The 25,140-nt window shown below is 33.2% G+C and overlaps 3 protein-coding genes across 3 annotated transcripts; 1 reads left to right on the forward strand and 2 right to left on the reverse strand.

The window, feature by feature from the left end:
- Positions 1-241: 241 nt before the first annotated feature.
- On the reverse strand, positions 242-2,750 carry LOC135842617 (uncharacterized). Its single transcript, XM_065360163.1, has 4 exons — positions 2,601-2,750; positions 1,949-2,069; positions 1,435-1,563; positions 242-1,338 (listed from the first exon to the last, which is right to left on the reverse strand). The coding sequence occupies exons 2-4, from the start codon at positions 2,059-2,061 to the stop codon at positions 1,128-1,130; spliced, it is 453 nt and encodes a 150-aa protein (XP_065216235.1). The 5' UTR covers positions 2,062-2,069; positions 2,601-2,750; the 3' UTR covers positions 242-1,127.
- A 337-nt stretch (positions 2,751-3,087) lies between these two features.
- On the reverse strand, positions 3,088-21,838 carry LOC135842615 (protein unc-13 homolog 4B-like). Its single transcript, XM_065360161.1, has 22 exons — positions 21,527-21,838; positions 12,995-13,175; positions 12,647-12,811; positions 12,076-12,142; positions 8,585-8,696; positions 8,445-8,489; positions 8,271-8,355; positions 7,946-8,125; positions 7,618-7,839; positions 7,389-7,510; positions 7,123-7,266; positions 6,893-7,031; positions 6,730-6,777; positions 6,257-6,640; positions 5,893-5,967; positions 4,995-5,087; positions 4,622-4,837; positions 4,322-4,531; positions 3,927-4,248; positions 3,722-3,842; positions 3,457-3,629; positions 3,088-3,364 (listed from the first exon to the last, which is right to left on the reverse strand). Exons 1-22 carry the CDS (start codon positions 21,688-21,690, stop codon positions 3,276-3,278), a joined length of 3,357 nt encoding a protein of 1,118 aa, XP_065216233.1. The 5' UTR covers positions 21,691-21,838; the 3' UTR covers positions 3,088-3,275.
- A 5-nt stretch (positions 21,839-21,843) lies between these two features.
- Positions 21,844-24,690, forward strand: LOC135842616 (hexokinase-like). The gene is made up of 9 exons (XM_065360162.1): positions 21,844-22,405; positions 22,521-22,683; positions 22,759-22,901; positions 23,156-23,371; positions 23,449-23,545; positions 23,620-23,809; positions 23,891-24,046; positions 24,148-24,421; positions 24,525-24,690. The coding sequence occupies exons 1-9, from the start codon at positions 22,274-22,276 to the stop codon at positions 24,594-24,596; spliced, it is 1,443 nt and encodes a 480-aa protein (XP_065216234.1). The 5' UTR covers positions 21,844-22,273; the 3' UTR covers positions 24,597-24,690.
- Positions 24,691-25,140: the final 450 nt, after the last annotated feature.

Raw genomic sequence — 25,140 nt, forward strand, 5'->3', positions numbered from 1 at the left:
GGCGCACCCGAGGTACAATTTTGGGTAAGTTATATGTTGTTCTAGGATCAATACTGTATCTAAAAAATATTTTTCAAAAAGTGTGGGGCCTCAAAAAATTGAATCGAAATTTTGTAGGGGAAAAGGGAGGGGAGGGGCTGTTGATTTTTTTGGGAAAAGCCCTTATGCATACGTACACTTTGGTTCAAGTTTGAAAAAAATCGGTCGAGTCAATCCTGAGAAAAAATAGAAGAAAAATAACTTGTACACAAAACACTGTATTACATTTTTCTTCTATTTAAAATGTCAAACGCTGAAAGTAACAACTTTATTTATCCTGAGAAAAAAATTAAAAACGATTTTCGATTTTTGAGGAATTACTCAAGAACTACTCAGAGTTGAGGTCCAAAGCTTGGGGAAAATACTTATCCTGGGGGTACCTATACATCACAAAAGTTTCACCTCCGAAGGTCCCGGGGGCCGCTCGACCATGCATATACTTATCTGCCTAGGGCCTTTTTATGATTTTCATGTTTTTGCATAAATATTATTTCAATAGGTTTTCAAGCATGTTTCTATCAGTTTTTGGTCATTTGAAATGTGCTTTTACACGCATGAGTGTTTTGATGTCATTTTTAAACATAGGTATGCATTATTTTGATTTTGTTTTATGCAAATTTCATCAAATTCCGTCAAATTTTTCTCAAAGTTGTCAGATTATATCAGTGGAATTTTTTTTGAATTCAACTTTCTTAGGAGAGTGAAAATTCGAGTAATAAATAACCACACAGGTAGGTATTTCTAATTTTTTTATTTTTGTTTTTGGAAAATTTGAAAATTTTTTGAATTAACTTGTTGGCCATATTTCTATTTTAACTGAGTTTATGAGTAAAACTCACCTCTCTAGCATAGTTTCTAGTGAAAAATTATTCAGATCAAATTGTAGATTTCTTTTTCGAATTTTATTTGATTCTGATACCTATATCTACTTATTTAAATCATAGGCAATAATACACTTTTATGATAAAAATAGTCTGTTAAATAAATTACGTGTAAGTACGTAGTAATTGAAATCTCGTTTAAGAAAATACAATTCAAAATTTTACATTTACTTAAGTAGGTAGTAGGTACCAAATTCTATTCTGGTTTCAACGGAAATTCACCCTAACACCACCTTGAACATTAGGATGTGATTTACCAATTTGATTAAACTGCTGGTTGGCTCCAGCAAACGCATCGACGGTGACTTTTCCGCTTGGATTTTTGTAAATTTGATGTTTAGCATCAGCATGCCATCCTAATTGAGGTGCTCGATTAAAATCTACTCCGGCTTTAACCTCTGTTTTACCGTTTTGTGAACTGTGAATTGAAAATAATTGTCGATGAGAAGGTTTACTTTTTTTCAATGTTGTTGCATTTGCATAACTACCTATGTAGTTGAGCAAAAAAGCTTACTTCCAGGTTCCTCCATATTGACCAGGACCTGTTGCGCCTGGACGAACTTGACGTTTCACGATCTTTTTCTCAGCGTCAGCAATTTGAAAATTATTTTCGATTGTTTCATCTACGTTTACGTATTTTGATCTGCGACAGAACATGAGAAACGTTTAGGTAAGTACTTAGGTATATGCTGAGATTCGGGTTTTAATATTTTTAGATAGGTAGTTCGGAGGATTGAAATTTCCGATGGGCACATTTTGGAATATTTTTGTGATATCTCAAAACACAATGAAAATGTCACCTAGGTGCTTATAATAATTTTCTATGCAATTTTGTCTGTTCTCAGGATAGATAACATTGGGATAATTTTGACAGTATTTGTTAAGTAAATTGTAAGAAGATATGTACCTCTCATACCTCATATTTTTGAATACAAATTTTAATAGGTAGGTACTACCTAATCTTTGAATTACGAAAAATGCATTATTCTTCAAGATGTACATAATATGTAATTGTTCAAGTTACTTACCCGCTTGAAAGCTCTTCAACAAAATCAGATTTCTTTGGAAAAGCTTCGGTTGTCAATACTAATACTGCTACAATCAAGAAGGAAATTCGGAAAAACTGCATCATGTTCGACATTTTTCTCGCTGAAAAAAAGAGAAATATTCGTAAAAATTCAAAGATATGTACTGAAGAACAATATTCTATTTTCATTCTAAAAATCTTACAATCAAGGCCAAAATTCAATTAAAGTAATCATATCTAATGGCTAGATTTTTCATGATAAAAAGCAAAATAATTCATCTTTATTCTTAAAAAAAAATCAATTTGTAAAAATAAGTAAGTACTTAGTTGAAAAATAAGTCAAGTATCTACCTATACAAATTGAAAAATTCGTGTTGCACCTACCTAATCATTTTATCGATTTTATAGTATTTTTTTGAAAAATAAAAACAAGTCCAAAATAAAAAAATCACAAAGAATATTATTGCTTTCCCCAAAAAGTTCTACTTTGTACTTACGAAAGATGTGTAACAAAATTTGTTTTAAACGTTGAAGTTATTCACAGATATTAATAAAAATAGGCATATTTTGCACCCAACTATATACTTCTTTTACATCGTGAATTGGTATAGAAATAATAAAATTTATATTTTAATTAAAAGAAATAAACTTACCTATTTTACACGTAATTCGACTTTTATATGCTGAAAATCACGAACAAAAAAATCAGAATGACGAGTTCAACCAACTACTCACTATTTTCCTATCATAATCAGCTACCTAGTAATTGGTATTTAAACTTTTTTATATTGAACAATCATATCGTATTTTTGATGGGGTTTTCCTCTCATTTATATTATCAACGCGAAAACGCATAAATTAGATAAGAATTAAAGACGTTTCTTATTAGTTATTATTTTGAAGGAGAAAAATCGGAAACGTATTAACCCTTTGACTCGTAGGTAGGTAATAGGTATCATATGTAGATAGGCGACGAGTTTCTTGCACTTTTGAATTTCGCTGATTCCAATATTTTTCAATGTACTTCCTCGGTAATTTCAGTACCATCGAAAAAATAGTTCATGTACATATGAATATTTAACTACAAATGTAATAAGTAGTATAAAAAAAAGGAAAGAAATGAACATTTAAATGCAGGAATTAGCTTTATTTTATAGATAAAAATAAAAATACAAACAATAGGTATAAAAATAATTCATGAATCACTAGTAGAAACATCTTCTAAATAAAAATATCACAATAATAATGTAATAAAGCCCACGAGTTTTTGTAAAAAAAAAATCAACAGTTATTTTATTTCGCAACCGTTTAAACTATTGAGTCAATATCTAGACTCTGGATTTTTCTTTTTTGAGAAAAATTCTTGCCAGCTTATCATTAATTTTTCTCGCATCCAGCAACTTTAAAATATCGTTTTCTGTAAAAAATTAAATAGGTACCTAGTTAGAATGTGTTGCTCACATTAGAATGGATACCTACCTGAAATTCTCATTAAGATAATTCACTTACCAGGATTTGGACGATTCAACTTCAGATTATATAATTTGGGTTGACTTGTACCAATAACATCAGTCAGACGTATGAAAGCATCAGCCATATATCTGTTTTTACACAGATCGTGATCTTTGACTATAAACTTAATCAAAGCGTTATTCAATCCTAGTTGATCTTTAGTAAGAGGGCTGCAATGATAAAAACAAATTAATCAGCCACTCCTTTTTGAGATTAAGTAGGCAATCACGAATTAATGAAGTTATAGAAACGAAACTCTTACACTGTGAATTTTTCTTCAAACACTGGGTACAATGTTTTCTTGAGTATTTTCGTTTTATAACTGAAAAATGAGAATTTGTGCAAGGGTAATAGTTCTACGCGAACATACGGATCGCTTTGACCTGCAAAGAAATTACCTATGTTAGAATCTGCTGCATCAGGATCCTCATTATAGAAAATTATAAAACCAAGTAAGCAATACCTACCATTCGAATCCATAGGAATAACATTAGAAGCTCCTAATATTTCTATATTCAAATTATCGCCTTCAATTTGCACTTCCACCGTTAATATGCCATTTTTGGCATCTTCCAGTTGCTCCTGCTCTTGCCATCGTTCCATGTGATACATATGCATTAGACGTGCCGTATTGGTGCTGAGAAGAGTCAGTCTTCTTTCGTTCTTGGCTAAAATACCTCGCAACTTTTCAATCTCTTCTTCGGGAACTTTTTCTTCAATTTTGAAAAATCCAATTAGGATGTGAAGAGTTTCTTTTAAATTCAAGAAGTACGAGGTTGGTTGTTTTTTCTGAAATAGGGATTAAGATGATTTTAATGTACAATTGATTTCGATATAGTGATCTCGACCTGCAGTTATTCACCTCTTCTCCATTTTCAATCAAACGATCCAATATCTCTGATATTTGTTCCCATAGCATATCCAGTAAGTGGTGGAAAATTTCTGAATTCAGTTTCGAATTTAAATTTATTAAATTCTCGTCCAAAAATTCTTTCAAATAATCGATGACTTTGGGTTGCTGATGTAATAGCTCGGCACCTTCTTGAAGGAATCTCTCGATCGATGGTTCCATCTGCAAAAAAAATCATCTTGAAATGAATGCCTACATGATCAAATTAGGTAGGTAACTTTTACAAAAATAGTGCGAAATTTGTAAACTGACTTTTTTAGAAAATGTTTCCAGCAGGTTGATTATTTTTTTATTTATACCCTCGAACGAATTTTTAATCATTTCGTCTAAAGTGCGTTGACAACGATCAGCAGCAGTCATACTGCTGTAATCGGATAACGAGTGTAATAGCTTATCAGCTCCTAGTTCTGAGGCCAGAGGTCGAATTTCATGGAATACGAAGTCAACGTTAATGATTGCTACACACCACTGAGGAAAATAGGATGAAATTTTGTTAGATGAGGCACATAGTTACACTTAAAATACGTATTAATTGTGCTGGTAGGTCTAATTAGGTACCTATTTAGTCTATCTAATGTATACTTATAATTAGATAGGTATGTAGACACTATAAACTTGTACTTACATCGTTGATTGAATAGGTTTTTGTTTCTTTGTCCCCACTGTTGATTTTATTTATAGTGAGATCAGCATAATGCATTACAGCAGCAGAGACATCCTTTAAAAAATTAATTGAGGTGCATAGGTTATAATTAGGTAGGTATAGGTGTGCTTTTTCATTTAAGAAAAGGTAAAAAAGATTGATAAGATTGGTTTTTCAGAATTCAAACACAGGTAACTCCTCAAAAAGATAATATAGGTACCTACTCAAGATGCATGAATGAATAAGCGTTGTCGTCCAGAAAGGAGGAAGTTTTTCTCAAAGAAAAATGTTCAATAAAACCCAAAAACTTTTCAATTTAGTCGAATGGAGGTGTTTTCAGATACATAAAGTTTATTTTAACCGTTCTTAGGGTATTTTTTTTTGAAAAACTTAGAGTTTTAAAATGTTACTGGAAGCTTCAGAATGGCTCAAAACCACCTTCAGTCAACTCAACATGTCAAAAAAAGATAATATGAATCTGAGTATCTTTTTTAACTTGATAGGGAGAAATTTTGAGGAAATTTTAATTTTCAAAAATTGGCTGGAAACTCCAGAACTGCTCAAAATAGCTCGAAATATTTTTCAATCGATTTTGTGGAAGGAATATAGGATGCATACCAAATTCCAGCTTTCTAGCTTCATTAGATGAAATTTTGATTTTTTTTGTCTTTTTATGGATAAAATTTGATTTAGAAAATTCCTCAATAAAGCTTCAAAAATCAACTTCAATACTGGAAATTTTGGCTGGACTTTTTCTGCAGATTGGGATACCTCTCTCATTAGATTATTTTTCAATTTTGACATTTTAAAATTTTTGCTTTTGAGGTGAAGAAGATTTTAAAACAGAACCAACTATGTATTTAGGTAGGTATCAACTTACTTGAATTATTTTGACTAGAAAGAAATAGGAGTCTTTCACATCTGGCCATTCCAGCTGATCCCAAAACTTTTTCACCTAAAACCGAAAGCAACACAGCTTTTGATGCAAATGCCTACTTGGCATAATTACTTAAATTGAATTTGAGCCTTATTCAATTTTTTTTTCTTTTTAAAGGAATCCCAAAATTTTATTTTGAGTAAGTATTTTAATTTAAGTGGTTTTGATATTATTTACATCCAGTGTTCGAAATTTTCCAAATATAATTTTACTGATGTAAAATCAAAGAGTCAAAGTAATAGGTAAGTTCCAAAAATTGAGATTTCTTGATAGGTTAGGTTGTTAGGTACATACTCGTAATACTTACTTGATACACAACATTCAACACATCATCAGCAGAGCTGCTGTGCAGAACCATCTCATCAACTGGAACGAAATACTCCATCTCAACTGCATCTTCAATCTTTCGCATGGATCTTAAAATGACAATATCCAACCACGTATTAACCGCCGACAAAAACCATTTGTGAAATAATTTACGCGAGGGAAATTTCTCAAGGGTATCGACATCAATAGAGAAAATATCGGCTCCAATTTTATGGAATTTTTGAATTTTGAAGAACAAGTCGCACGTTAAACTGCCCAGCGAGCAAGAATTATAGTCCATGTTTCCTCGGTAACATTCTGTGAGGTTTAATTGTTTTATTCCTTGACATATTTTTGGAACAGATGTTTCCATCATTTCAGTAATCTGCGTAGATACGAAAAAAAAAGAACGAATGAAAAAAAAAATGGTAATTTCAATACCATAATAGAAATACATCATGCTTATTTGCAAACCTTTTCTTCGTAAACGCAAAAAATTGTTTTACAGAATGAGACGATTTGTTTCCTGTAAGAATAAAGGTATGAATTATTCGCAAGTTCATCGTTAGTCTTCAAATAGGTACATATGAACTTAATAGGCATAATTTTTCCTCTAGTTATACAGTCAAAAGAATACTTTCTTTGCAAATATTCCATGAAAATCCATTCCATCCTCGAGATCCTGTACCACAGCTTCAGCTACTTTGTTCATCTGAGTTAATTTTGCTTCATCAGAATCATTTCCAGGACTGTTGTCATTCACTAGAAACTCGAACCTACAGAATTTTCCAATTATTTTATAAATCTACCTATGAATTGAATAATTTTCTGGATCGATAATATTAAATTGGCATTGGCTATTCTTACCATTCACAAGCTCCTTGAACAACAGCTTCGTGTAATACTGTTTGGAAAGTTAGACGTTTAGTGTTTTCAATCCACGTGTAGAGTTCAGATGGAAAAAGGTTCAGGTTGGCAGGTATTTTACAGTTTGAGATGTTATGAAGGATGCTATTGAAGTAAAAAATAAAATTGATTTTTATCTCATGTCATAATGTAAGTAACTACACGCTTATGTAATTTCCAGTAATGTGAGTAGATAAGTTGAGGATCGAAGTCGGTAAAGTACCTACCTTAAAATCGCATACAATTTGCCAAACGTTTCTTTTTCATTAAGTCCAGCTTTCCTAAAATTTTTCACATGTTCATAGCATAATGGCATCAACTTTTTCACAGCATTCCAAAAATATCTCTTCTAAGAAACAAAAAACATTGGTTCATAAAACGAATAAAATGGAAATGTAACTACTTACCTATTCAAACATCTTTAAAATATAGATAGGTATGGTACCTATTGCTTACTTTCTGTTTAGTTGTAGAATTTATATCGCAAGTCAACAGCAAGTCATCCAGCAATATATCAAAAGTGTCAAAATTAACAGATTCACTATCAATTACATCAATGTACGCTGCCCATTTGGCAAAAAGGTCATCTTGGCTGGTTAAATTACTTTGAATGAAATGCTGTTTCAGTATTAATTCAGCTTCTGGACTGAAAGTTCCCTTCCAGCCATTCAAATTATCCTGCAATAGGAGGTAAAAATAAATTATAAGTAGGTATAAGTAATCGTTTTCAACTTTCAATGAGCACGCTGAAATGTCTATTTGTCTAGGTAGGTACCTAACTTACATTTCTTTCTATTAGCAAGCGTCGAAAGAGTATTTTCAATAAACATCTATGTCGTTCAAAGGCAAGCTTCACGTTTTCCTCAGAACTAAACATCATCCTTAACTGAATTTTACCAAACCCGGTACTCTGGGAAGGTCTTTGTAGTGTAATCCATTTTGTTTGACCAGCAGAAAATATATCCTGAAAAAAGAATTCTTATTAGGCACCTACCTACCTACTTAAAAATTTATTAACTCTTAGTTTTTGCTGTATAGGTAGGTACGAAGAAATAGTTCAGCAGAACCTAGACTGCATACCTACTTATTTTACTATAATTTAAACATACTTTTAGCATTATTTGTGCAGATCCAATAGGCTCCGAGATACGTTCACTTTCTTCGATGGACTTATCTTCAGATGGAATGATATCTCTAGATTTAAATAGGTATACATTGCGTCAATAAATAAGTTTATTAAATGCTATAAAATGATTCGATTTTAATATCATAGTTTTACCTACCTTAGCTCTAAATGTAAAACGTCTTTGGCACTTGATGAAAAAGGTCTGCAAAATACATTTAAAAAATAGAATTAATGATTTCAAGTTTAATTCAACCCATTATCACTAATTAATCATATTATGTAGGATATTATTCTTACAGCTTGAACGTTTGATCTTTATTCGGATTCACTTTGGTTTTCGTTATTTTCCCAGTGTAATACTTCGATGGGTCGGAAGAGATCCAAATTATGAAAAATAAATCACCTACACCTGCCACAAAAGAAATAGTATTTCATTTAGATCGATTTCTCCTGAATTTTGTTACGAGTAGGTAGATAAGTATTTCTTAAGAGATGGTTTTAAATTTGAAAGCTCATATGTGTAAATCTCAAAGCTGACTGTATTTGGACACAAATCTGCACTGTGTGTGGTCTTGCTAATTAAAATTTAGAACACTTGAAATTGAACTTTGAAATTGAAAGTAAAAAAAGCTCACTTTTTTATGAATAGTTGTTGAATACAAAAGTACCTAATAAGCGATGGAATGCTCGAACTACAGAACTTAATCATTGAATCACACACAAGCAAGGTACTATGTATTGGCAATCATACATGAGCGTATAAAAGCGTACATCCTGCCACAGATATGGTACCACCACAACAGGCGGGTTTTGTGCCAGGAAGAGGCACAAGAGAACAAATCCTAAATGTACGTCAAGTGATTGAAAAGACAAGAGAATTCAACAAGCCAGTGTACACATGTGCTTCATTGACTACGAGAAGGCATTTGACAATGTGAAGTGGAAGATCCTCTGGCAAAACCTCAAAAAGCTTGGAGTACCACAGCACCTTGTCAGTCTCATGGAGAGTCTGTATGAGGACAACTTGGCACAGGTGAGAGTTGAAGGAGAGCTCACCAATCATTTCCATACAGCAAAAGGAGTGAGACAGGGATACATACTCAGCCCAATTCTCTTCAATACATAAGGGGGGATTGGGTAATGAGAACTGCCCTAGAGGATTGGGAAAAGTGAGTCAGAATTGGAGGAAATACATTGTTAAACTTACAATATGCAGATGACACAACCCTGCTCGCAGAGATACTAGGTGAGATAAAGGAAATGCTCAGGAAAATCGAAGAAGCCTGCAATGAGGCAGGTCTGAGGGTCAACAAAGGAAAAACAAAAATATAAAATAATGATAATCGATAGGGAGCAAAAGAACAGACCTGAAATATTGGAGATTGATGGTATAGAGGTTGTACAGGACTTTGTGTACCTTGGTTCATTAATAACAAATTGGGGAAGCTCAGCTGGAGAAATCAGGAGAAGGTTGACCATTGCAAAGACTGCAATGGGAAAGCTCAATTGGATACTGGAAAAGCCACAACATACAAAGGTCACAAAGCCGAGAATAGTAAAAACACCAGTCTTCCACATCGTCCTGCATGTGTCAGAATGCTGGACTGTACGCAAGGCAGATCAAGATAAAATTGACGCATTTGAAATGTACTGCTACAGACGCATGCTAAGGTAAGGAACTAGATACCAGGTATGGAAATACGTCAGTCATTTTCAGTTATAGATTTCGTAGTTTTGACGATGATGTGATTTTTTCATTTCAGTTGTATAATGAAATGGAATCAAAAAAATGGTGGGAAAATGTTTATTTTGTGTATTAAAATGAATATGAAGTAAAAAAATAACGTGAATTTGCGCAGGGGTGCTAACCTTAATTATTTTAATTACGATTACGGTTTCACTCCAATTTTTCCTTGAAATTTTTCGGTTTTCGGTTTGGTTTTGGTTTTGAAATTCAAAATTTCGGTTTTCAGTTTCGGTTTTGATCTTACTTACAAAAATTTCGGTTTCAGTTTTGGTTTTCGGTTTTTTTCGGTTTTACATAATTTTTTTTTTCAAATATCTTCAATTCAAAATTTCTCAATTTCAGGAAACAAAGTATAGTAATTCCATAATAATTCTAAAAAAGTATATATTTTTCAAAAACAATAATTATATAATTTTTTTAATACATGAATTTGTAATCAAAAGTCAAAAATGTGAAAAAATCCCCCCAAAAAAATTGAAAAAAATGAAAAAACCCAAACTGAAAACCGAAAAAAACCGAAATAAATTATATCGGTTTGGGTTTCGGTTTCACTCACTCTGCTTCATTATTAATGTTATGGTTTTTTACAGTTTTTAAAAAAACTATGAAATTTCGGTTTTTGTTTTCAGTTAGGGTTTGAAAATGGCTAAAATTATGGTTCTTGTTTGGGTTTCGGTTACGGTTTTCGGTTTTTTGCGGTTACGGTTAGCACCCCTGAATTTGCGGTATTATTAATAAATTGAGTCCTTAAATTTTTTTTCTATAACCAAAGATGGTGTATTTCCATACCTGGTATTTAGTTCCTTAGCTAAGGATATCATGGGTCCAGAAAAGAACAAATGTGTCAATACTTTGACAACAGGGCATAAAGGAAAGGCTAAGCACAGTCATCAGGAGACGAATATTATGCTACTTAGGACACATTGTGAGACAGGACAACCTGGAAAAATTGACAGTCCAAGGCTACATAGAAGGTCAGAGGGGAAGGGGAAGATCACCCACCTGATACACAGACTTAATCAAGAAAACTGCCAAAATGTTACTGGGAGAATGCACGAGAAAGGCCGAGGACAGAGATAGCTGGAGGGAACTGGTTGTGGGGATTTTGTAGTCGCAATGTCCGGATTATAGACACTGTACCTGTGCCCTCCGGGTAAGACACTGAACTGCAGGCAACGGGGAAAAGGGACGGTAGTAAAATCTTGTGTCATGCCAATTTCTCCCGCTGGGTGCTTTTGGCTGCGCTATACTCAGTTTGTAGGCAACAGGGAAGAGGAATGGTAGTGATAGTAAATTCATCCGTTGGATGCTCTTGGCTGCGCGCGCCGGCACGCTTTACTTCGCATGGTACTTCGTTCAAGAATTCGACACCAGCGCAGCCAAAAGCACCCAGCGGGATAAATTGGCATGACACACAGAATGTAGCCAATATGGCCGCTAGTTCGTTGTCTTCCCCCAGGTACAGTGTCTATAGTCCGGATATGGGTAAGCGAGGAAGAAGAAGAATAAAAATATGACAGGGGTGAGACCTTGTTTTATTCTATTTTCAACAAACTTATTTTCAAAATGACGATCTCAACAATCCTGAGGACCCAAGAACCTTCGTCAATTTTGATTGAAATTCAAAAAAAAATTAATTAGGTAATCAATTAAATTACTTATCTACTTAAAGCAAAAAATCAAGTCTCTCAGGCTCACTCCAATTTTGAAAAAAGTAAATCATGAAAATGTGAAATGACACAGGTAAAGGTACCTATGAGTTATATCATCTCCAGGTCGCTGAGCTCGAATCTCTATTGATTTTTTGGATTTTCATCTCTCACTGTCAATTGTCACTGCACTCTTGGTGAAATCAGTGCTTTTAAAATAGGATTGGGACAGGCACGATTTTGAAAATTGTCAATTTAGCAAAAAATCACAAATTTTTGGAATAAATAGTCTTTCAAAATTCTCAGGAGAGTCCGGTTCAAAATGATTATAGAACTTGATCTCATTTTTAGTTCGAGTTATGCATGTAGGAAGCAGGTAGGTAGGTACTTACTAAACACATCCTTGGGGAGAACATCTCTGGTTTTGAGAACATTCACTTTCAGTATTGATTTTGGATACTGGAAAAATACATACATAAAATCAAAATTGAAGTGGAGATCTGTTGCACTTTTTTTGAAAGTTTAATATCTATATATAAAAGATAAGTCTGGATGTTGAAATGATCTGGCAATTTTGATTAGTCATAGAATTGAATCAAGTCATTGTTGGAAAAAAATCAGAAAACAATGATTTTTTACAAAAGTGTTTTTTTTGGGAGGAGGAGGGAAGGGGGTAAAGTTGATTCAAATCAAAAATAACTATATTTAATGGTCATTTTTTATGCTGGTTTTCTTCTTGATGCGTATGACATTAAAACTGTCATTTTTAAAATATTTTTTTCATTTTAATAAAATAAGACAACGATTTCTTGATGAAATTTCCATCTATTAAAAAAAAATGAACTTAGTCAGATTTCAAGGTTAATAAAAAAGAATAAATGATAGTAAGAGTTGGGGAGGCAGAAGACTTTATCAGATCACCTCTCCTTTCCATCAAGTTCCTTAGTAGGTAGGTATATTTACTTGTTTATTTTGGGAATCCCTGATCAACATTTCTGATCGATGATCAGAATATTCGAAGGCTCGTTTCAAGTAACTGACGATGGTATTTCTTCCTATTTTGTTGTTGATGTCTTGGCCGACTAAATTTATGCATCGTTGGTAAACTTCGCGAAATAATTGTTCAATCTATAAAAAAAATAAATTTATAATAGGTATTTATTATTATAGATTAGAATTGAACATTTTGAAGCAGATCAGGTAAAGCTGTGCAGTTCAGGAAAAAACATGTATAGGAGCTGGGGAGCTGTAATTTCTATATACTTATTGAATTTTCGAGTTAATAATACGTAAAGATATAGGAATAATTACTTCATATTCTACATTGGAATTAGATGACGAATCCCAATCGTCTTCTTCTTCACTGCTATCATCTCGACTTTCATTTTGTACAAGAAGTTGAACGTTTTCTGTGTTTATGGCTTTCTTCCTTTCTAATTTGATTTTATTCTTCATTTTTGTTTTTCGAATTAGTTCACTCTGTTTGGAAGTTCTGTAGGAAGAAAATTTGAGAAAAAAAATCAAATTAAAGTCCATTCCTATATCTGTCAGTTTTATCTCGACAGATGAAGTTTCTGCTTCAAGTCCTCGATTAGGTAGGATGAGACCTACTTACTTAACTTATTCCTGAAACAATTTTATCTCATCCTTCGCGTTACCCTTCAACGATACAAGCTACGTAATCGAAATATGTACGTTTCAATATCACACAACTTCCTTAACCCATTCTCTTTCTCCAAATTCTGGGAACTTCGCAACTTATCAGCGTGCTCATTGAGCGGAAAATGCGATACCTTGTACACACGCCTGCCATCCGCTTCGATGGTCGCAAGCGGGTCAATGGCAGCGAGCGCACACTTTGTTTGGGTAGGCATGCACTCGGACTCGGACAGGTGTGTCTGTATTTTTCAAAACAGGAAGTAGGTACTCTAAAGGGTTTATTTCGACGACCAATATTTTAGAGTGCGATATGATTTCCTATACTTGTGTAGGTCTATTAAAATTGAATCGTAAGTCTATAATATTTTGGATCGATCTTTAGACTGTTTTTTGATTTCATTAATTAAATTAACCAATCAAATTTTTACTATTGCTGATGCTATTTTCTTGCATTCTTGTAATGTTTTCGAGTTTCGATATCCATATTACATATTTTATTTTTATACCTCTACCTACCTAAATTTACTCATGCGTTTAACGTTACACATAAAATAAAATTCCCGAAACTATTGAACTTTTTGCACGCAGATGCCCTCTCATTGTGATACATCATTTGCTTTCGTTTAAATTTTAATGAAACCATACAAATTTGTATTCTTTCATTTCATTAGGTTGCCTGGTAAATTTTATCACTTCATAGTACATTACAATATTATGCTGATAAATTTACATCAATCACGTCAACCTATATTACATTAGGTAAGTACCTAGTAAATGAATACAATACATGAACACGAACACGATGATAATTGTGTGGGTCTTTACCATGATGAATTTTGTTAGTACATAAGTAGGTAAATAATAAAATTCATTCAACACTTCGCCCTACACCAATTTTTAAAAACTTGCAAATTTTTCGCATCTAATGACTACGATAATTCTTTTTTCCAAGAATATAATTTTATAATTACTTATTATTACAAGTTGCACCGACGATGTCTCATCGCAAAATATACAATTACCTACTCGTAACTTAAAATAACTCTGGCGCACTCGCCAATATACGAGCTGCACTGCAATGATTCATTTTTCTTTACATTGTATATGTATGAAAATAAGTTATGCATGTACCTAAATTTGTGGTTAACGATGCTAAAATTCGTTTCCGTTTGTAAACAAATATAAATTAAACAAACTGGTCTTACATAAGTAAGTATTTATGTTTCATGTTTCATCAGAGATTTAGAGATTTTTCAATGTACTCGTACCTAGGTACAGGTAACTAATAATCAAATATTTATAAAAATTTTCCACTTGATGATCGTTGAAAAAAATGAATGAATGAATGAATAAATAAATAAATATGTATAATCCTATTAAGTACATACATTCATACATTATATCGATGGGTATCAATTCTGCGTTTGGTCTTGGTCATGAATTTATACGCAGACAAATACCATGAGGGAAAAAACGTTGTATGTATGTAGATAATGAGTGGACCTACCTACATTCGTATATGTAAGTACCTAGTACCTACTACCTACCATAAATGACGAATTATAAATTATCAAAATAAGTCACTCTCGTTGATTGCAAATGATAAAGTATGAGAATACCCATCATTTTGTTATCTTTTTCAGGAAATTTATCGTTTCATTTACACATCCTACATAAAAAATTAAATTCCATATTATTTTAGAAAAACTCGAGCTTTTTCTCTGACGAAGAGTTAGGTATTTATTAGATTCAGGACCGTTTTAGGAATGTGAGCTTACATGATTAGTCACACTTTTCAGTATAATTTATTTTCCATGCTTCAATGATTGAGGGGGAGAGATAGAGAACTGATCTTTGAGTCAGAAACAAAACACACATAGGTACCTACCTATTATCTACACCTAGCTCGAGATTTTGGTTTAAAATATCCATTAGCAACATTTTTCGAATGTGACCTATACCTATACGAGTACAAATAAAAATCAGAGACAGGAAGAGGTATTTTTTTTATTTTGAGCGTAGTTATTTCATATTTGTACAGGGTGTTCCGAAAATCTCAAAAATGAAAAAAAAGAAAAGAAGTTTAATAACTTCTGGGTCATTCCACGTCACTTAAACTAAGAAGTGGTAGGGGGTTCGGCGATTTTTTTGAAATTTTTCCTGTGGAAAGACCTTCCGAAGGGATGACCAATGGCGCAAATCGCAGCTCTCTAGCCCATTTTTAAAGCAAGCCAGGGGGTGTCAAAGTTTTCCGTGAACCTAAAACATCATCCATTTCAGCAGTGGATTACTCGATAACCATGATACCTACCAAAATAGAACGTTTTCCCATAGTTGGGGGTTTTGAAAGGCTTTTTGGTGATATCATTAAAATCAGTGTTGCCACTTTTTTTCGTACAAAAAATTAGCTCAAAAAAGTTTCGAAACGTAGTTTTTATATCGTTCCGACTCTAGAAAATTCTGAAAAGAATATATCATGGACAACTTTTTATGCTGAACAAAATATTAAAAAATTAGAATGATGCCATGCTGCAAAGTTGATTTAAAAAAATTAAAATTTTGCAAAAAAATCCGATTTTTTGATTTAAAACATGAAAAAAAGTTTTGATAGGTGAAGTTGACCCATTTGACCCTTATTTGAACGCATCTGTTGAAAAAGCTGAAAAAACACGGTCACTCGATGAAATGAACTCCTCACAAAAAATCAAAATTCGAAATAAAGATTCAAAAAATGAACGAATTTTTATTTTTTTGTTGTGAGTGTAATTTTTATCAACTTTCTCATGAAATACGTCAGAAATTGATCAAAATAATATAACTAAATTGATTTAAACTTTTTTTGATGTTTGAAATTGAAAATTGAATTTTTTTCGAATTTTGATTTTTTGTGAGGAGTTCATTTTATAGAGTGAAAGGGTTTTTTCAACTATTTCAACAGATACGTTCAAATAGGGGTCAAATGGGCCAACTTCATCTATCAAAACTTTTTTTCATGTTTTAAATCAAAAAATCGCATTTTTTCGCAAACTTTAAATTTTTTAAAATCAACTTTGCAACATGGTACCATCTCAATCATCTCATCAATTTTTAATATGTTGTTCAGCATAAAAAGTTGTCCATAATATTATTTTTTTCGGAATTTTTGAGAGTCGGAACTATATGAAAACTACGTTTCGAAACTTTTTTGAGCTAATTTTTTGTACGAAAAAAAGTGGCAACACTGATTTTTATGATATCACCAAAAAGCCGTTCAAAATCCCTAACTATGGGAAAATGTTCCATTTTGGTAGGTATCGCGGTTATCGAGTAATCCACTGCTGAAATTGATGATATTTTAGGTTCACTGTAAACTTTGACACCCCCTGGCTGCCTTTAAAAATGGGCTAGAGGGCTGCGATTTGCGCCATTGGTCATCCCTTCGGAAGGTCTTTCTACAGGAAAAATTTCAAAAAAATCGCCGAATCCCCCAACCACTTCTTGGTTCAATTGACGTGGAATGACCCTTCTGTACCTAATTAATTTTTTCAAAATTAAACTTCATTTTCAGATTTTAAAAAAATTCTAGTGTTTTGATGCAAAACACCATGCTTCTACAAAAAGCAGCAAAACAATAGGCAAGTGGATTAATATTTTGCAATAACTTAGATGAAAAATAACCCCCTCTCTTCCCAAAACAATATCAGATACTCAAGTACATTTTTCAATTTTTTGAATAACTTTAAAAAATTAAATTTAGGTGCAGGTAATTTGTATGCTGATAAAATTTAATTTACGTTTCTAGGGAGGTAATCTACTACATTATCTCCCGCTCGCTAATCGCTCGGTAGACAAACTAGCGATTTTCTCCCTTAAAAACGTAAAATATTTTATGGAACAAGGGAGATAATGTGATCTTCAACCATTTTGTCGCTACTTCGAGACTTGAATGGCCTTTTCTTATAGGGGATGGTCCCTAGTATTAATATTAGGCGATATTTTCCCAGAAAAGCCCATAAGGGGGCTGTGGGGTGGCCCCAAATACGAAAATTTCAAAATTTTTTAGAACCACTGCTCGAAAATGTAAAAAATTAAAAGTAGCGAATATATGTTGCTTTAAGGGTAAGCAATGCAGCACGTAACGCTTTTTTCATTTTTGACCTTTTTGGGGGTTGTGGTGGGGGTATTTCTATTTTTGAAAATTTTGAAACCCCCTTTTTTGACCCTTCCCGTCGAGCCCCGCTAATGCCCTTTTCATGGTTTATTGCTACTAGCAGTAAGTTCAATTGATATCATTTGTAACCCCCTCACCAACTTGGCTCATATCGAAAAATTCAATTTTCAACTTTTTTTTGAGGTCCATATTTTGGGAAACCATGAAAAGCTATCGAGGTCCGGTTTGCGGCAAATATGTTGAATTTTACTTCTTAATCGACTGGCATGCTTGAATTTTTATTTCAAGTCAATTTTTGACCTCATTGTTGCAGATCACTTTTGGGGGTGGCGAACTTTGAGAACCCCTGAAAAAAGTTCTAAAGTGAATTTTTTCAAACTTTGAGCTGAAATGGTCTTAAATACATGTGTTTAACCAAGATAATATGCGAATGCGATATTTCAATACAATTTAGTCATTTTGGGTGATTTTATCAAAAAAAGTAGTGTTTTAATAACAGGCATAGCATTTCCGGCAAAAGTTCTGAAACTTCAATAACACTTTTCTCAGCCCCATTCCAACCGATTTTGAAAATTTTTCAGTATGTTATGTATATCCTTATTAGGTATCCCCACAAAAATTTTCAACCCCCTCCCCTTATATTTACCCTTCAAAATGGCGTATTTCAACTAATATTATGCTTTTCTAACAATAATAAAAATAAAAATTGAGGCGGCCAAGTGTTCTGTAGAGGGCTAGATGAGTGTAGCAAAAAAGCTGACGTCATATTCATGCTCAGCGGTATCGAATCATAAGAAAACTATACTCTACTCATTAATTCTTAGTTATTTTCCCTAAAATTCCCATTTTACCCCCAACCCTCCCTATGACACATTTTTACACCATTTTGAATGCTAAATATGAGAGGAGGGGGTTAAAAATTTTTGTGGGGATACCTAATAAGGATATACATAACATACTGAAAAATTTTCAAAATCGGTTGGAATGGGGCTGAGAAAAGTGTTATTGAAGTTTCAGAAAAGGGGGGCTCTCCAAAAAGGGGAGGGGGTGTGGATCTGAAACTTTCCACGCGGAAGTTTCTCAATGGTACCTACCTCACATGCTAATATCAACTCGAACGATTTCGGTGACCATTTCACCCCTCTTAGGCGCCTATAGCCTTTATGTATTTTTCAGAGAACCCCTTCATTTGAATGGTTGCAGTTTCGCCCCTCTTGAACATACAGGGAAAGTTGATACATCATTACATCGGAAATTCGACATAGATTCTTTTATCTAGCCACATATTTTTCGCTAAAATGCAATGCGGGGGAGAAAATGGCGAAAAACTGATTTCGAGGGAGGTTCCACCCCCTTTGAGGGGGTTCCGGACCCCGTAGGGGCCAGGACTTTTAGTAGATTGTTGAGGGGACCTCTGTGAACAGTATCTGTGAAAGATCGTTTCGATATTAATTTTTCCTGCAAAAATGTCTTTAATGACTGGACTACACCACGAATACACGTAGCTTAACTTTTGCCGGAAAGCTATGCCTGTTGTTAAAACACTACTTTTTTTGATAAAATCACCCAAAATGACTAAATTGTATTGAAATATCGCATTCGCATATTATCTTGGTTAAACACATGTATTTAAGACCATTTCAGCTCAAAGTTTGAAAAAATTCACTTTAGAACTTTTTTCAGGGGTTCTCAAAGTTCGCCACCCCCAAAAGTGATCTGCAACAATGAGGTCAAAAATTGACTTGAAATAAAAATTCAAGCATGCCAGTCGATTAAGAAGTAAAATTCAACATATTTGCCGCAAACCGGACCTCGATAGCTTTTCATGGTTTCCCAAAATATGGACCTCAAAAAAAAGTTGAAAATTGAATTTTTCGATATGAGCCAAGTTGGTGAGGGGGTTGCAAATGATATCAATTGAACTTACTACTAGTAGCAATAAACCATGAAAAGGGCATTAGCGGGGCTCGACGGGAAGGGTCAAAAAAGGGGGTTTCAAAATTTTCAAAAATAGAAATACCCCCACCACAACCCCCAAAAAGGTCAAAAATGAAAAAAGCGTTACGTGCTGCATTGCTTACTCTTAAAGCAACATATATTCGCTACTTTTAATTTTTTACATTTTCGAGCAGTGGTTCTAAAAATTTTTGAAATTTTCGGCTTTGGGGCCACCCCACAGCCCCCCTATGGGCTTTTCTGGGAAAATATCGCCTAATATTAATACTAGGGACCATCCCCTATAAGAAAATGCCATTCAAGTCTCGAAGTAGCCAGGGGCACGAAAATGCCCATAATGACCCTCCTTCTTTGTTGAAAATCACATTATCTCCCTAGTTGCATAATCTACTATTACCTTTACAGAATATTAAGTTGAAATTTGGTATGTATCATATTTTTGGCACCCTTTCAATCATTTTGAAGCGATTCCAAACCATTTTGAGCTGTTGTGGAGACTTCAACAAATTTTTGAAAATCACGAATTCGACGAATCATGCAATCAATTTAGAAAAGCTGGACGTTTGATGAATTTAAGGATCTGAAATTTTGGCTGATAAGGTAGGTATTTTGAATGTTCTTTCGATCTGGTTTTAGTTGGATCTGAAATTTTCCTGTTGATTGGGGTACTTCCTTTGTGAAAGAAATTCTACAAAATGCCTTTGTTGATGTAAGTAGGTACCTATATAATTATTTCCATTCATTTTTTTCCAATCAACTTTTAATAGAAACATAAAAATATTTTTTAGGGTGTGTTTGTTTGTTTTTAGTTTTATGATAGGTTAGTGTACAATGATTTTTCACGTCCAAAAATCCTCTTTTTTAAAAAATGAAATCAATTTTACCTTTCCTGTTACCCCCCCCCCTTCCCCCAAGAAAGGAGAGAAAATTTGAAATACATTGAAAAAAAAATGTTGAAACAAAACTTAGGGAATGGAAAACAACAAGATGGCACTATGAGCATCTACTCAAAGCGGACAAATAATTATTATGATTTATTGTGAGATCATTTATGAATAGGTAGGTACCTGATTTTTTTGATAATCTTCATCTTTTTTTTTTTACAAATTGAAGGATTGACATGAAGTTACGTATTACTCGTTCTGGTTTTGTTTTGTTGAAAATAAATTTTAAAAAAATATGAAAATGGTATAAATTATTTGCTGAAAGCAAAGCAATTGACTTAATGCTCAGAAATTGTAATTATAGAGGAGTTTTAGGATCTGCCTTTTTGAATCATACTTATTGGTAGCTCAGTTTCGTTTAAATCGGGGAAGAGGGGGGGGGGTGATTGAAAAAATATAAATGTTCGGTCAAGAAGCAATGTGTTATTTTATTTCAATGCAAAATTCAAGAGTTTTGAAATGAATTTTGCTATTTTTTATTTTGATTGATTTTTTTAAATAGAATTTTTAGAACAGACTGTGGGTAATTTATATTTTTTATACACTAATTATATTATATCAAAAAAATTGCACATTAAAAATCGATATCTACTTCAAAACTTTTATTCAAAGTTTAGTGAGCCTGCGCACTTTTTTTCATTTTTGGGGAATGGAATTATTGAAATGAAACTGATTAGTGGTTAAGAAGCACTACCTGAGTCTGGCTAAAAAATGTATGACTCATTCATCAACAGAGTTAATTCAATTCCTATTACCAGTAGTATGCCTAACCTACCCCTCCCTGTTTGAATTCCAGGAAAAACACATCACGATTTTTAGAGCATAAGTATTTTTGAGCCTAAATTTTTTTTAGCCAACATTGAAAGAGCTTTATCATCAAAAACACAATGCCAAAAAAATACAGTTATATTTTTTTCCTTTCAAAAGTTACCTATTTTTGTTTATAGTTCTTAAGTAGGTACCTATAATGTGTCTGAACGTATGGATATTGCCTGTCTCACATGTATTTCATCTTATTTTCTTTGAGTTGAAAAAACTATACAGTTCATTGACCTTGTCTCAAGAGAAAAGACGTTAGAATAACCGCAAAGCAGATACAAACTTAATTCAATTTAAACAAAAACCATTACTTACGTTATTAGAGGAGCGACCTTCTTACGTTGTCGATTTCGATACCCGGTGCGTAAAAAATCTGTACTTTTAAGCAATTTCCTTCTAATAATATTCAACTTATTCTTTTCTTCCGTATTTGTTCCTTGTAGTATAACGCAGTCCAGCTCGTTGTTGGTTTTCTCCATATAAGAGAATTCGCAACACCTGCCTGGAGAAGCAGACCGCACAAACGACCAACTCACGACCAGCGTACAATCCACGTGCAAATGTAATAATTACCACAAAGGAAATGTATCCAGTGATCTGTACCGAGCGTTTCCCTTTTTTATATTATTTCGTTTACTGCGTAGGTTATACCTACCATTATAAAAATGGAAATGGGTAACTCACTACAGAGTGAAATGTTGACTCATCGACACGCTTCGTTCCTGTAATTTATCTATACTCATTCGCATATATGAACTAGGATCTCTGAGACCAATCCTTATCAATTTACTCATCCTATATAATTTTCTATCGCTTCAAATAGGGTCGAAATGACGTCATTGATGGAGAATTGTGATTTGTCCTACCGATCTGAGACCAATCCTTATCAATTTACTCATCATGTAATTTTCCATCGCTTCAAATAGGGTTAAAATGACGTCAGTCATGGAGAAATGTGATTTATCCTACCAAGTTAGCGATTGTCATTTGATCGGAAATACTCGGTTAGCAATTTATGAAATCATCGACAATTCTGAGATAATTTACGAATGTAAACTATAAATGGTGATTATTCGATTACACAAATGGTATTTTACAATTAGAGAAAATTATTTCAAAAAAATTCACAGTATACGGTTATATTTGATTAAAAATATGGCGGTTCGAGCGGTAGGAACGAAGAAAAGCTGCGTCGTAAGTATCTACCATCTGAGGAATTGAAGATACCTTCTCAATCCTGTTGAGAAAATCTCAAACAAAGCGTTATCTTTATCTGAATTAAATACTCTAACGACATCGTGTATTTCAGATAAAAGAGATGTTCGCGCCATTTAAATTATCAAATGAAACCTTATGCAGTATAATGAATCGACTTTTGACTTCCATCAATCAAGGTTTATCGAAGGATACTCATACCAATGCTCCAGTCAAATGTTATCAAACGTATATTTACGATTTTCCAACTGGAGATGGTACGCAATTTGTGAACAAATGAGTTCAGCTTTTTGAATTTGAAACATGTCTGAATATCGCATCTTTGTTCGTAGAAACGGGTAAATTTTTGGCAATTGATTTTGGTGGAGCGAATTTCCGGATATTGGTGATTACGTTGGAAAAAGGTCGTTCGTATAAGGTTGATTCTCGAACGTATGTTTTTCCTGATGAAAAATTAGAAGGAAATGCTGACGAGGTACGTCAAAAATGTTTACTACGACGAGTAAATGAACAAGTTTAAAACGATTACAAATTCTCAATGGTTGAATCAGTACGTGTAAGTCACTAGAATTGCCTAACGATATCGCTGTAGGCACCTTCAAATTCTCAAAAAAGATGATCAAATTGGCTGGTCAACGAACGAGCTCCTTCGTAAAAAGAAAACAGGCAAATTATTTTACATATTTTTGTAAAAATCTGTAACACACGTGTGACTTTTTTTGATTACAGTTTTTCGATTACATCGTAGAATGTTTGAGAACATTTCGAGAAGAACTGAACTTGGGTGAAGAAAAACTACCACTCGGATTCTGTTTCAGTTTTCCAGTCCAACAAAAAAGTCTAAATTCTGGTATTTTGACGAGATGGTCGAAAAGATTCAATATAAAAGGCGCAGTGGGGAAAGACGTCGGTGAATTGTTCCAAAAAGCTTTAGAAAGACAAAACGTAAGTACCTATTTTTTGTTTTGAAAAAAAGAAACACTTGTGTGGGTCCAATTGATAGAATTTTTATGTTTATCTAGATGATTATTAGACCGTTTGCTATCTTGAATGATACCACAGGGTGTCTTTTGTCGTGTTCTTGGAGCGAACCAACGTGTAGAGTGGGAGTCATCATAGGTACCTACTTTCACTAATACAAAATTTTAATCCAAACTACTCGAAAATTTTCTCAATTTTATTAATTTTATCAGGTACTGGTACGAATGCGTGTTATTACGAAAAAAGAGAAAATATCGAATTGTATAATGGAAAACCAGATAAACCAGGGATGGTGATAAACACCGAATGGGGTAATTTTGGCGCTGATGGATCATTGAATGATATAATCACCGAATTCGATCGTCAACTCGATACTGGATCTTTAAGACCTGGAAGTGAAACGTAAGTGAAAGATATCATTTTAAATTACACCAAAGGATAGTAGCATTGTAAGTAAAATTTTTTTTAAATTGCGAATTCCAGCTTTGAAAAAATGGTAAGCGTTATGTATGTCTGCGAACTGATCCGATTATCCATTGTGAAATGTACCGAAATGAAATATTTATTCGGTGGCGAAGTCGTCCAAACATTAAAAAATAAAGGATCATTTTTACCCGATTATTTGTACAGTATAGAAAAGTGAGATTTTTTCCTTTTATCCTTTTCATCTTATATGTGGCTATTTTTATCATTTTATTAATTTATATCCCTTTTTTAATTGACGATTTGACGATTTACAGCGATGATGCCGATTTACGTAAAACAATGGGGCTATTCGAAAGTCTAAAATGTGAACATGTCTCTATTCAAGACTGTGTAAACGTTCGTTATATTACTCACACTATTTGTAAACGATCAGCTCATTTATTATCAGCAGCAATCGCGACAATAATTAATAAAATGTCGGTAACGCCTTCCGTTGTCGGTATCGATGGCGGATTTTACAGAAACCATTCGAAATACTCCGAAATGATTACAGAAAAAATTAGATGCATGATTAATCCAAATATTCAGGTACCTACTCTATACATACATATTTTCACACCTGCACACACGTGTACTTCCTTCGTTACTTTTTCATTGTTGATAAGTTCATTTTATTTTTCTATTATTTCAGTTCAGTTTGGTACTTTCTGAAGATGGAAGTGGTCGAGGAGCAGCTTTGGCTGTAGTCGGTTTGAAAGAATAATCTCATCGTCTGCGTGATCAAAATTATGTAAAATGTTGTCGCTAGTATTAATTTAATCACTAAACGAGTTTTGTAATAAACGAAGATTATTTTATTTTGTTATTTTTTTTTCATCTTTTTTTATGCAAATCCTTTCTTGACTTAACATTTTCCTAACAGAGTAGAGATTTTTTTTCATAGAAAATTTTCGCAGCATGGGTTCTATTTTTAATTATAATTTATCTTGTTGAAAATTTTCACTGACGCGAATGTTCCAATGAGAAAAATTTCAACCCTTTTTACTCGAGTAGTTTGACGATATGCAATTCAAATTAACCGAATTAATGCAAAAATATGAGGCTCATCTTTTAAACATACTCGTAAGCAACTTACTTCGACGAATACGATAAATTATTTGATCGATTACACGATAAGAGAGTTGAAATATACGATAGATGCCTAATAATGCAATGGATTTAAATGTAAATCTGTTTTGAAAACATTAAGAACCCCCATAAAATACACCTAAGATTTATAATAATTGATTTAAAAAATGATATAAATT

The sequence above is a fragment of the Planococcus citri genome, chromosome 4 (assembly GCF_950023065.1).
Source record: "Planococcus citri chromosome 4, ihPlaCitr1.1, whole genome shotgun sequence".
In the NCBI taxonomy this organism is placed as follows: Eukaryota; Metazoa; Arthropoda; class Insecta; order Hemiptera; family Pseudococcidae; genus Planococcus; species Planococcus citri.